General features: G+C 27.4%; 1 protein-coding gene across 1 annotated transcript; it reads left to right on the top strand.

The window, feature by feature from the left end:
* The first annotated feature begins 3,498 nt into the window (after nucleotides 1-3,498).
* Nucleotides 3,499-5,163, top strand: LOC130982381 (nudix hydrolase 18, mitochondrial-like). The gene is made up of 4 exons (XM_057906368.1): nucleotides 3,499-3,804; nucleotides 4,171-4,270; nucleotides 4,380-4,463; nucleotides 4,580-5,163. The coding sequence occupies exons 1-4, from the start codon at nucleotides 3,569-3,571 to the stop codon at nucleotides 4,796-4,798; spliced, it is 639 nt and encodes a 212-aa protein (XP_057762351.1). The 5' UTR covers nucleotides 3,499-3,568; the 3' UTR covers nucleotides 4,799-5,163.
* Nucleotides 5,164-13,879: the final 8,716 nt, after the last annotated feature.

Below are 13,879 nucleotides of genomic sequence, written 5' to 3'. Positions count from 1 at the left end.
GGGTTCTTTTTTGAAAAATAAATGGAGGAGATGACATTGACCACATTAAAGATGAAAAAGTGAGCAAAAGTGAAGTATTGTTTTCATTATATAAAGTATAACTATGTCCTTAAATTTGGTAGAAACTATAGTAATAAGATAATTAATTAAGAAGCATGTTAATTAGAAGAAAAAAAAGGATTACTATTTTAAGGTCAATATATATGATGTTGTAATTAGTTTTATGAGATATATATGATTCATAATTATTGAGATTAACTTTTTTTTTAATCCACAATGGAGTTAATGCTTTAAAAAAAAATACACAGAAACAATTTTAGAGTGAGTTGTGCCAATCGTATCAGTAAAAAAAATATAAATAAAATAGAAGATGGTAATAAAAAAATAAATATGACAACCAAAATTCAAATCATGACCCAAATAAGCTAACTGAGATTAACTTTATGTGTTGTATATTAGTATAAAAAATCTCTGTCTTTCAATTATATATATGCTAAGTATATATAATATATAAAACATTTAAGATTGTGGGTTTAAAATAATTATTTTACATTCATAATATATAGACATATATTAATATTACATAAAAATCAATTTAGAATTGTAAATAACTAAATACTTTAATTACATTTACTTTTTTCAGAAAGAATATATATTAAATTTTAAATTTCCAATACATTTATTATACACATATTAACAAATTAAAATTTTCCACTAATAATAATCTTAATAATAACTTAAATATTAAATATATAATTTCAAAAGATAACACATGTAACGCGAGATTTATTTAATTTTATGGGTATAGTATTAAGTTGTGTCTCTATTATTCTTCGAAGGAAATTATTTTGTTCTCTATTTATATCTGTTAGTCACTTAGTCAAAATTAAACTTGTTCATTTATTTATTTTCCAATAATATTACTACTTCATCAAATCACTCTCTTCATTTTTTTTTTCTCTCACCACCTCCATTGCCAATGGAATAACATTACTACTACCAACCCACGCTAGATGAACCATTATAAATAATTCTCTCACCTACTAATCGTATAGTTGTACAAATAATTTAATTAGATGTAATATTAAATTCAATTACACTATAGGATTATTGGTAATCATTGTCTCAATACAAGAAAATAGATATATTGAGAACACAAAATTTGTTTGTTGAAGGATAGTAGAATAAATAAAATGTATTTATAGTACATTAAAATTTTTGGCTGATTATTTGTTTATTTGAAAACTAAAAAATTAGAGAGAGAAAAAAATAATTTTTAGAAACAAAAAAAGTTTATTTTTGTGTCTTCTATACCGAGATACTTGTTACCAAACACAGCTTCAGTGTTTTACAAATGAAGCACTCAAAGGATGACTAACCTCCATACGTTTACACACAACAATAAAATAAGTCTAAATGTTATGCATCTTAGCATAAAAGTCTTCAATTATATATATAAAAAAATAAATAAATTTAAAGTATCCAACAGTGTTATCTAATTGAATTTTTACATTTTTAAGATATAAACACTTTATTATGTTGATAATAAACGGTTAGATATATGTTTGATTATTTTGGATTAATAATACATACAAGTTAAATTCATAAATAAATATATTTCATTTCTTCAGGGATATTATAATACATTGATAATATAAAAAGTTTTGCATACTTATCTAATTAAAATTTAATTATTTTGTTAGTTTTTATAATTTTATCAAATTTATAATTAGATTCTGTAATTAACTATTTTTTTGCATTAAAAAGATCAAATTAATGAAATATTTCTCTCAAAAAATATGTGGTTAAAAATTTAATTAGATTTTTAATGTTGGGTATCTTAATTTGTAAAAAAATATTCTGTTAAATTTAATATTTTTATACTGCTAATGATCTAATTATAAAATTAAAAATAATATAAAAATTTAATTAAAAATATAAAAATTTAATTATAATTTTAGTAAAACTATAAAAAATAATAAAATAATTATTTCTCTAATTAGATTTAAGGACTAAGATGACTATTTAACAAAGATCCTTTTGAAAGAAAAAATTAATCTATCTGATCTAAAATATATAATTATGATTTGAATTAGATTGGCTTGATTTTATTTTAAAATTCAATCCAATCTATAATCTAATTAAAATTATTGCTATTTGGATTAGATTGTTTGTTTGATTTACAAAAAATTAAGATTTTATTATTAAAAATAGAAAAAATTTTAGGTGGGATAAAATAAATAAATAAATTTTATTGTGCATAAAAATACTCACTAAATAACAACCATCTATTAATAGGATAAAAACATATAATAAATTAAATATATTATAAATAAAAAATTAAATTTAATAATAAAATAATATTATTATATTATATTTTGTAATTTAAATTAGATTAAATTTGAATCTCATCTAATCCATGATGTTAACTAAAAATCGAGTCTAATTAAATTTAAATTAATACGATTTTAATAATTTTTTAATAAAGTTTTTTATTTAGATTAATTTGGACTTAACAATCCTAAATAATGTCAAGAATAAGGATTAATTATTAATTTGATATCCGAAAAATTAAGTTGCTGACAAAATTACTTTTAAAAATATTATCGACAAAACAATCTTTAAATAATTTTAAAAAACGACAAAAAACAATAAAATTGTATTTTTTTGTAAGTAACGAATATATTTTTATATTTAACAAACTATTTATTCATTAAATATAAATTCTTGTGGTAATATTTGAATAAATATTTAAAAAATATACAAAAATATTTCGAACAAAACATGAATAATGATTTTTTTATTTTTTTAAAAAATATCATCATTCACAATAATATTTCTTACAAAAATTTACTTAGACCAAAAATTACTAAATTTTAAAAATAAAAATATATTTTTAATAATAATTATAAAATTTTGCATTAAAATTTGATATCTAAAATTATTTTTAGAATATGTTTAATATTTAGTTATTTTTACCGTATTTTTAAATTTTTCGAGAGTTTATTTATCATTAACATATCTTAAAATTAGTTTTGTTAACACTACAAATTTTTAAATACCATTTTAATAATTTACTCACAACAACAACAACAACAACAACAACAACAACAACAACAACAATAATAATAATAATAATAATAATAATAATAACTTTCATTACTTGTGTGTCAATACTCAATACTCTAAATTCTTTTGGTAACTGATTTTCCCACGTATTTATTTGAATAATTTACGAATTTGATAAGATAAACTAACAAATTAGTACTAATAGTTATCCAAAAAATAACTAGAAGAATGAGGAGTTGAATTTGTTAGGATAAACAGAAATAAGTGAAAAAGTGTTAAAATAATTCTAAATTTAAGCGCGTGAGAAAGAGATGCCCTAGATGATGCGTGGGCATAGTTACCCACACGCAGACACACACACACCCCTCCAACCCCACCAACACGTCCATACATATATATATAAGCACCCCCCACTTTCCCCTTTCTCTCATCCTAACCCCTTTTCTCTTCTCTGCTTTGCCTTCTTCTTCTCTTCATCTTCTTCCTCTGCTTCTTTTCCATGCCTCTTCTCCTCCTTAACAAACAAGACTTAAAACAACAACAACTTCTTGCTGTCATGGGTCTCTTGCTTTCTAGGAACTTGGCTTGCAAATTCTTGTACTCTTTTCTGTTCTCAGCCAAGAAAGCTTCTCCGGATTTGTTCCCAAAACAATTGGAAAACGTCATGTCTTTGGTGTCCCCTCGAACTGGGAGGCATTTGCAGCGTTATGAAAAGGGTTGTCGCCTTGTTGTAGGGTGTGTCTTCTTTCTTTCTCTATTTTTCTTCCCCCCTTTGAATTTTTATCCTTTTTCATCTTATGGGGTTTTTTATTTGAGGGTAAAGTTTGGATTTTTAGATCCTCAAATTGAAGTTGATGGGCAAGTTTTGAAATTTAGAAGCTTCTCTCAAATGGGGTTTACTCAAAATGGGTGGTTGGGGGGTGTTAACGTTTGTGGGGTAAAGTTTAGACTTTTGATTCATGCAGTTGAAATTTGAAGCCAAGTTTTGGAATTTAGAAGCTTCTCTCAAATGGGTCTTTCTCAAAATTGGCTTTATTATTATTGTTGGACTTTTGGTTGGTGTTTTGAATTAAGCTGACTTAGATTTTTGTAAATGAACAGATGCATTCCCTACAGATACAAGAATAATGGAACACAGGACAAAGAAATAGAGGTTCTTGTGATTAGTGCTCAGAAGGGCAAAGGAATGCAGTTCCCAAAGGTAATTTTCTCCACAACTTGTCCTATTGTTAAAGCACATGTTACAATTTTTTGGTTAATTGTGCAACCTTTTTATGTTCCTAACATGTCTGTTTTCTTTTTGGACTCAGGGTGGTTGGGAGACTGATGAATCCATGGAGCAAGCTGCTTTAAGGGAAACCATAGAGGAAGCTGGTGTTTTTGGCAACATTGAAGTGAGTATTATCCTGCAACCAAATTCATAGATTTTGAGTTTCATGACCAGAAAAATTGGGGCTTTTTATTATTCTTATTTCTTATTCAATTTGTGCTTTGGTGGTTCTCTTTGCAGAGTGAATTGGGAAAATGGACCTACAAGAGCAAAAGGCAACCCACAATTCATGAGGGATACATGTTCCCTATGCTTGTTAGCAAGCAATTGGATAATTGGCCAGAGATGAACTTCAGAAAAAGAAGATGGATGACTGTGGCTGAAGCAAAAGAAATCTGCCCTTATGATTGGATGAAGGAGGCTTTGGATATATTGGTTCAAAGACAAACTCAATTGTAGATTGCAAAATTTGTAGGCATCACTTGCTTTTTTGGAACCTGCAAAGGTGTGGAAGAGCAAGAAATTAGAAAGGGGATCTGAGAGTTTTGGAGCTGATTGAGTCAAAATTGATGATCAACTTGGGAAACTACAACTTATGCAACTTGCAATTTGTCCCTTGCAGTTTGTTTTCTTTCTTTAGATATCCGTGTTGGCACAGTCAAAATCAAAGATTTAAATCGAATGTAGAATGTAGAATGTAGAATTAGTTGAGAGATGTAGTAAGTAGAAATGTACAAAATGCAATTCATTTTTTTATTCATTTGATTCTTTTTGTAAGAATGACAAACAAATAATTGAAAGTGTAACAAAACACTTCTGTCAAATCCCTTTGGCCAAAAGAGATTGTGTTTCTTACTGTTTGTTACATGTTTAAACATTGGATTATATACACATCAGCAACAAAAACTTTATTCCTATTACTAATGATTGGATTATAAGCATGTCTTAAGATTCAGAGAAGAGAGTGTGCTAGCTTAACAATGTTCTCCATTGCTCTTAGATTTTTAGCAAAATTTTGTAATAAAATTGAGTTATAAAGTCGTATATTACGCTAATGATTAGGAACAGGTCACAATTAGATCAGTTTCATGAGCAGAACAACTTCATTCTTTTCCATTCATTTCATGTTGAAGGAGTTAGAAGAAGCAACTACTACTTATTGTGAACAATTTTGATTCCATAATCAAAGTAGAAGAATCGATGATGCCAGAAGCTGTGTGATTATTGTTAGTTAAATTATAGTTGGTTCAGACAAATCATCATTGTTAATCATTATATTGGGATGATGACCTCAGTGAATAGAAAAATAGTCTCTTTTTTATTATCAACAAAATTCTAATGGCAAATGATAACTGCCAACAAAAATGAAGTACTCTCGTATGCTTACTCTGCATTCTTATCCTAATCAATTAAAATAGAAACATTCAACTCATGGAATTAGCTATAGCCTAACAACTAAAAATTTGGCATCACTATTTTGGAAGGAATATTTATATCATCATAGGTAGGTTATCTTGAAATACATTTTTTTTATTTTTTAATTTTAGATTATATTGAATAAGATAAAATATATTTTTTTTTGTCTTTAATATTTGTAATTTTATTCAAAAATATTCTTAATATTTAATTTTGTCAGCTAATATTTTTTATTTGTGTCAAATTTATTGTTAGATATTGGATAAAATTAAAAGTGTCTAAGGTAGCTTTGATACAAATCGAAAATATTAAAAAATAAATAAATAAAATTAAATATTAAAAATATTTTTTAAAAAAATCACAAAATCGTAAAGTGAAAAAATACACTTTATATTATTGAATATCTGATTTTTTTTTTGTTGCTTACGGTATCCCCCAACCCGACAAGTCAAGGACTAATCCGTCGCGGATCGGAACTCCATTTAAGGGTCTGTCACTGGCTAATGAGTTACTGCATGCACAAGGCGCGATTTGAACCCCCGATACTTGTTCAAGCGAACAAGTGAGCTAACCACTTGACCAACTCAAGTTGGTTATTGAATATCTTATTTAACATTGATATTTGGATGTTCAAATATCTTTAGTTATTTTGTGATTTATTTTGAGAATGGTTCAAAACTATAAGCAAAAAATTGGTGTTACTAGTAGCTAGCAAGGGCTAGAAAGATGATGATAAGGTAACATTATTACATGATTCTGATTGGAGCACCGAAAAAGTTGAAAAGGATGTGTTGTATAATTTTAACTCCAACTCTGTGGATCGCCGGTGTTTCAAGCCAATGACGTTGCTATCACCATTTCACATTACCAACAAGTCCCTTTCAAATGATGTGGAAATAAACTAAATCATTAAAAATTAAATTAAATATTAAAGGACATCAATCATGCTATAATTTATTGATCTTCATATCAAACGAGGAGAAAGGACAAAGAAGGGTGGGATTTTACAATTTTGTGGTACTTATTTTTAGTGGAGTATGTGAATTATGATAATGATGAAGAGAAGTCAAGGGTAGAACCGTCCAAGGAAAAAAAAGGGATTAATAATATAGCATCTAGAAAGAACACTTTATTTTGCACACTTGTTTTGTTTATAGAGGAAGAGTGGGCTGAGTCAGTCAACGCCTCAAAGGGTATAATGGGATTGGAACTTTCGATATTGAATAAATGGTGTGCATGTAAAGTTAGATTAAGATACGTGTAAGGAGGGTGTTATAGACGAAGTTAGACAAAGTCAATTGATGTTTAATTTTGAGGTGAACAAAAATGCCCCTTTGGAGCTGTATGTGTTTGTGCCTTTGTGGGATGAGAATGATAATGATTTTTTTAATTTAATAGATTAAAGAGTAATTTATTGTATATTAGAATTTCATAAAATCTATTAATTACTAATAAATTATTGCATATATAATATATAATGATTTTTGTTGTTCAATTTTATTAGGATGATGCTTTGATTAATTTTTTTTTTCAAGTTTTTTTTAGGTGTAAGTGCTAAAAGTTTATGTGAAAATGGAACATGAGATTATTGATTCTGGGAGAGAACCAATTTCATTTAGGTCTAGCAAAGGAGAAGGTGAAGATCCTTGGAGGACTCTCCCAAGATGAAATGATTTCTAAAGAAAAGAATAAAGGATGTTTTTATGGAATTATATGAGATATAATATAAGTGATAATTGTTTAGATTTTTAAATATTTTTTCTAAATTCGATTTTTAAGATCGACGTATATTAAGCAATAAATTTTGTAAGTTTTCTATTCACCAAAATGTAAACTCTAATAAGCTAAAAATTAATGATTGATTTTTGACCGATGTTAGTTGACCTTAAAAAAATATGTTCATGTAAATTTACATGGAAGAATATCTTCTCATGTAAATTGTACTTATTACCTAAAGAGAAAATACGAGCACTAAATATATATTTTGTATAATGTGTCCGATAAGAGTTAAATTAAAATTAAAATTAAATTATAGGTAGTTAATTAATTTTAAATAGTTTGTATTTTAAAATTTGAATTAAATTAGAATTACCGTTAGTTATAGAAACAAATAAACGACATCCTTTTCTTAATACGGTGTGACCTCTTTTTTTCTTTTTTCTTTGAATCTTATCGGTACAGCGTTGCCACCATTAGCAGCCGTCATTGGATATCGTCCCGTCATTATTCTGACTGGTGCCGTTGTCTGCTAACGCCCAACGCCAAGGGAGGACGCGTATATTGTGTGCGTCGAATGTGTGGCACCGCAGCAACCCAGACGTCCAGCAACTCCATCACAGCCGGTGCCTTCTTCCCGATGTCGACGTCACAAGAGAAAGGCCTCTCAAGTGTGTTTCATCTTTCACGTTCATCACTCCGTGGAAGTTCTTTAATGAAGATTAGTTTGGTTGAATTGCTATGTTGTGTTCCATGTTCTGGAGGTAATGAGAATTCATCACATCCACATGAAAACGTAGCCAATTAACTACTCTGTCGTCGAGGGTGAGTAATGTAATAAGGTGAGCAACGTACGTTGAAAGCATTGATAATGGATGATTATTTTCAAGCGATTTAGATGTTTAAAATTAATACAAGTGGCATGTTTAGTTTTTATGTTTTATGTTTACCCAGATACATCATAAACAATTATGATTCAACCACATTTGGGATGATTTTATATTCATGGTATGCTTATATGTATGAAGCCCTTAGTTTGTATTAATTGATCATGGCATATTGCGTTGACGCCGAATGAAACTAGATATTTATTAGACTATCTTTTATTGATATATGAATTTATATGACTAAATTTAAATTGTATGTACAAGCATGAGACTTGAATACTTTAAAGACCTTAACACCCAATAAATAAGCATCTATGTTCTTGTGCTTGATGGCAATAGATCTGCTGAAATATTAATAGTGCTGTATATTGAATATGAAATACAGCTAATGGTACTATTATTATTGAAATTATATTAAAAAAATAAATAGTCAAGAAAAGTAAATACACGGGGAGATATGTTTTAAGATCTCGCATTTTTAATTCTCCCTTTTTCTTTATTTCAATTTCTAATACATAATTTTATATAGGACTATCAAAAAATAGTTATTTTGTTAATAACCACTTGAATTTTTTGCCAAATTTTCAAATTTAAAATGTACAACAATTCATTCGATAGTTTTTTTGTTTTCTAATAAAAAGGGGTCTATTTCTGTCAGAACATTCCATAAAAATGAAATAGATTTTCATGTTAGGAAAATTTTTTATTTATTATTATTTAAATTATTTATTAACTTAAGAAGTCTTTCTTTGATTATTATATTAAAATTTTTCTGATTCGAATATAAGAATTTTTATATTCTTAATTATATTATATATTATTATATATTATATGATATATATACAACGGAAAAAATGTGAAAAATAAGACAGATTTTTTACAATGACACAGGAAACCAATTGAAAGGGATGTAGCGCAACTTGGTAGCGCGTTTGTTTTGGGTACAAAATGTCATGGGTTCAAATTCTGTCATCCCTATCTCGTACTAATACTTATCGTAGGAGAAATAACAAGGGATCAATTGAGACCGATTCAAATTGGAGATACATATATATCAATATTTATATATAGTATATGGTATATGCAAGTAAGTTATATCATACATCATATGGCTATGGCTCCGTCCCCTGGAAAATTAGGGTGGAGAGTAGCAAATAGTCATTTTTCCTCAATTGTATAAATGCTTGCAAATGCTAGAAAGTCATTTATGGTTAAGAATATCATTTGGATTGTTGGTGCTAGTCTTTTGATATTTATTTTGTTAGGCGTTTATATTTTTATGTTGTGGTGCTTTAAGCGAAGGCCAGAGAAGAAAAATGTCAAGAAGCAAAATGTTGGTGTTTTCGAAAGTCCTTTACATAAACCTACTTGCAGTGACACTTCCTTTAAAGCAACCAATCGGAAGGAATTCTTTGTTGGGAGACAGTATGCAGCCGAAATTTTACATATGCATGTAGATGTTTATTTTTTATGTGAATAAGATATTTATTTTTAATGTAAATGAGATATTTTAATGTATTTAATGGTCAATTTAGGATAATCATTTTAGTAGGTATGCGGATGATTATTTTAATTTTTATGTAGATGATTATTTTGATTGAATTGAGTTTAATTATATATAATTAAAATATGTTGGATGTTCAATTCATTAAGTATGCAGATGATTATTTTTATTCTTAAGTGGATGGTTATTTTTACCAAAGGTGAGTGGCGTGTGACAAGACAAGCAGCGAAGGTGGAGTAAGATGATTATTGATGAAAGTAGGGGTGACCGCCGGTTAAAAAATAAGAGGATATTGAAATGAAATGTTTTGATAAATTAACATTTTGAATGGTTATTTTTTTTGAAATAATTAATTGAATTTTTTTAAAATTTAAATTTAAAATTAAAAAATTTAAAATTTAAAATTTAAAATTCAATATAAAATAACTGAATAAAAATTTTTGAATTTAGAATAATCTGTAGACAAATCTTTATTATTTATTTTTATTTAGCTAAATAATTAATCTATTGTACATATCGTATAAATATCCCATTAATTCTCTAACAAAATTTCTACCTAAATTGAGTAATTGCAAATAGTTAGGCCACTTAGGTGCATTTATGCATGAGATGATATCCATCCAAATTTTAAATTGGTAAGATAAAAAACACATTTTACTTTTTTTAAATTAGAAAACAAAATGGTCAGGAGAATATTGAGTGGAATATCTTCCTTTTTTTTTCGGTCTTCAATGGAATATCTTCTTGAGTCAATCCTTATTCTATTGAACTTTACAGCTTTAGTCCACCAAAAATATAAAAAATTGCTGGAGCTTTTAAATGTTTTTGATCAGGGACAATGCTTCATGATCCATGCATGTGTTTATTGTTTAAGCCGGAGACCAACTTTATTTTAGAGTTGGGCTTTACCCAAATATATGGGCTTGACGTTGATCTATATTAACACCTTAACATTATATATTTATTTTTTAATAAACACCTAATTTAATTTTTGTCCATTTTAAAATATAATCAGTCGATCTCTATAAAAAAAGATTTATTCTAATCTCTATCCTTTTGTCATGAGCTATGGCAATTTTTCCGTTATTTTTTCTCACCAAACTTAACAGAAGAGATCTGTGTGGCATTTAATGTTACTGATGTAGATGTTAAACTTCTATTAAGTGATATGTTGGAGAATGGACAATAATCAAAGATTGATTTATCTCCCTACGACTACGAGTAATGGTAAAGATCAAGAGTCAATTTGTCCTCTTTTATCCACCAAAAAAAATATTATTTCAAATGCTCTATGTTATTTAAGGATGATTCATCTCAGTTGAGATTTCTCTAACCTCTTCCAAATCAAATAGCTGACTTCATGACTCACTAAACCCATCAATTGGGCCAACAACTGCTACAACAAATTCAACAATTAGAGGTGGTGTAATATCAACAAAGACAATGATTGTTGTAAGCTCATGAATTGTCATCAAAATTTCTCTAATTTGTGCTCTAAATTTAAAACCTCTAAGACTTAAGCCACCTAAGAAGAATTGATATTCAATGACTTATACTTTGCTAGTGTAGATATTATATATAGGACTTAAGAACATATGTTTTTTGTTTCGGCTATATTTATTTTGTTTGTTTAAAACCTCTCAGTTATACAATACTTTTGGTCTAGGGACAATTTTTTTTTTTTTTTTTTTGGGTTAGGACTATGTTGTTGCCCATATTATACTATCATTAGGTGTTAAATTGTCAAAGATGAATTCCTTCTTTATTATCATTATCAATATATAATATGAACATCTATGCTTTTGAAGTTAAAAAAAATGCATGTTACAAATATATTAATTTGCTGTTTTGTTACTTTGCACAAATGGTTGAAAAATTTTAAACACTGATCATAATAATCTATTTTTATTTATCTTTAACAGTATTCAAATATTTAATGTCATCCCATAACATAAACAACTCCTAAATAACCTAAATTAGTCATAAATTTTTTACATAGTTACTCTGAACAAGTTTGCAATTATAATCCTACAAAAAAAAAAAAATACAAAAACACTACATCAGAAGCTAAGAGTCTATTTTCATTGATTTTGAATCTACACTTCTTCCACTTATTCTCTAATCCAATTAACCTTTCCTCTAACTCTTTCACTTTATTATCCACCACATGACCATGACCTTCAAGATTTACTATGGGTTGTATATGGTTCTCACTCTTACCCTAAATTGATAACAATTATTTTGTAAATGTTATTTTCTTAATTACTTACTTGAAGGTTGAATTGATTTTGAATTTAATTTTAGGTAACTCTGTGTCACACTCTCTGAACTCATTTTGTCATTGTCGTTTATTTTTTTCAATTTTTGAAGATTCTGAGCTGATTCTGTATTCTGAATTTGAAATTGGATTATTTAATTTGTTGAATGTTGATGTGATTCTGAGTATGGATTCTGAATTCAATTTGCTGAATGTTGAATTGGTTCTGAATTTAAATTTAGGTAACTCTGTCTCACACTCTTCGAGCTCTCTAAGCTGATTCTGTATCCTAAATTTGAAATTATTTAATTTGTTGAAATGTTGATGTGATTTTGAGTATGGATTCTGAATTCAATTTGCTGAATGTTGAATTGGTTCTGAATTTAATTTTAGGTAACTCTGCCTCACACTTTTCGAGCGCATTCAATTACTTTTGTTGTTGATGTGTTTTTAGATTAGTTTGGATTCTGAAATGAGAACATGTTGATTAATCTAATTGATTAGAGCTCCAAAAAAATATGATTATATACTTTGACGGTCTTATATTCCGCGTATTTAGGAATTTGTAATTGAATTGAATTTTGTTGTGTTACAATTATATTCGAAATTTTGTCTTATATTTTGTAAATGAATAGAATTGAATTTTGTCTTATATTTGAAATTTGTAATTATATTAAAATTAGTTTAAAAATATTGAATTTAAATATTTAATAATTTTAATGTATATTTAATTAAACCGATTTAACTCCGATCTAATCTCAATTAAACTATTGAACTATTGAACCAGTTATTTGGTCGGTTTATTAACCGGTTCGGTTCTCGCAACCTTGATTAGCACTGGTTGCAGCTTCAAAAAATATATTTTAGAATCATGAATTTTTTACCCAATTAAACTCTATTGTCACTATTGTTAGTGCTTCTTCAAAAAGACATAATCAAATATAAGAAGTTCAAGCAATTGAAAATGCAAACTTGATTACTCAAAATAAATTAAAAACGGGTAAAGGTGCGAACCAAGTAAACACTTTACAAAGAGTTGGGAATACTCGATGAAGCTCTCACTTTAATTCTATTTGCAGTTTGGTAAAAATGTTCACTACTACTAATATTGTTTTCAATAATATTATTGAAGAAGGAACAACTTATGCACAAAGAGGTTAGGCTTATGATGTTAGTAAAATATTATTGTCATTTGAATTTTTTTTTTCATTTTATACTTGATGAAAGAGATTATAAGAATCACTAATGTTCTTTGCCATGCACTGCAACAAAAATCTCAAGATATTCTTAATGCAATGCATATTGTTTCTATATCGAAATTACTTCTTTAACAATTGAGAGATGGTGGATGGTGTATTTTTCTTGCAAATGTTAAATGTTTTTGTGAAAAGTATGAAATTGAAGTCCCTAATATAAGTGCGCAATATGTTTTTGGAAAAGTTGAGCATCATTATTGAATGGATGTATTCCTAGTAACAATTGACTCTCAGATACAAAAGTTGCATAGTAGATTTAACGAGCAAACAGTAGAACTTTTTATTTTGAGTTGTGCTTTGGATCTTAAAGACAATTTCAAACTATTTAATATTGAAGAAATTAGCAAGTTAGTAGAGAAGTTTTATTTTCTTGACTTTTCTTTTAATAAGTTAAATATTTTAAAATCTCAGTTGTAATATTTTCATTATGATATACCAAATTATTTGAAAGACGTGTACATTTTTTCAATTGTGCCACAAATTGCAAGAGACAAAAAACAAGAA

This window comes from Arachis stenosperma, chromosome 5 (assembly GCF_014773155.1).
Source record: "Arachis stenosperma cultivar V10309 chromosome 5, arast.V10309.gnm1.PFL2, whole genome shotgun sequence".
NCBI classification, from domain to species: Eukaryota; Viridiplantae; Streptophyta; class Magnoliopsida; order Fabales; family Fabaceae; genus Arachis; species Arachis stenosperma.
The sequence above is the reverse complement of the archived record's forward strand: the minus strand, read 5'-3'. Positions and strand labels throughout refer to the sequence as shown.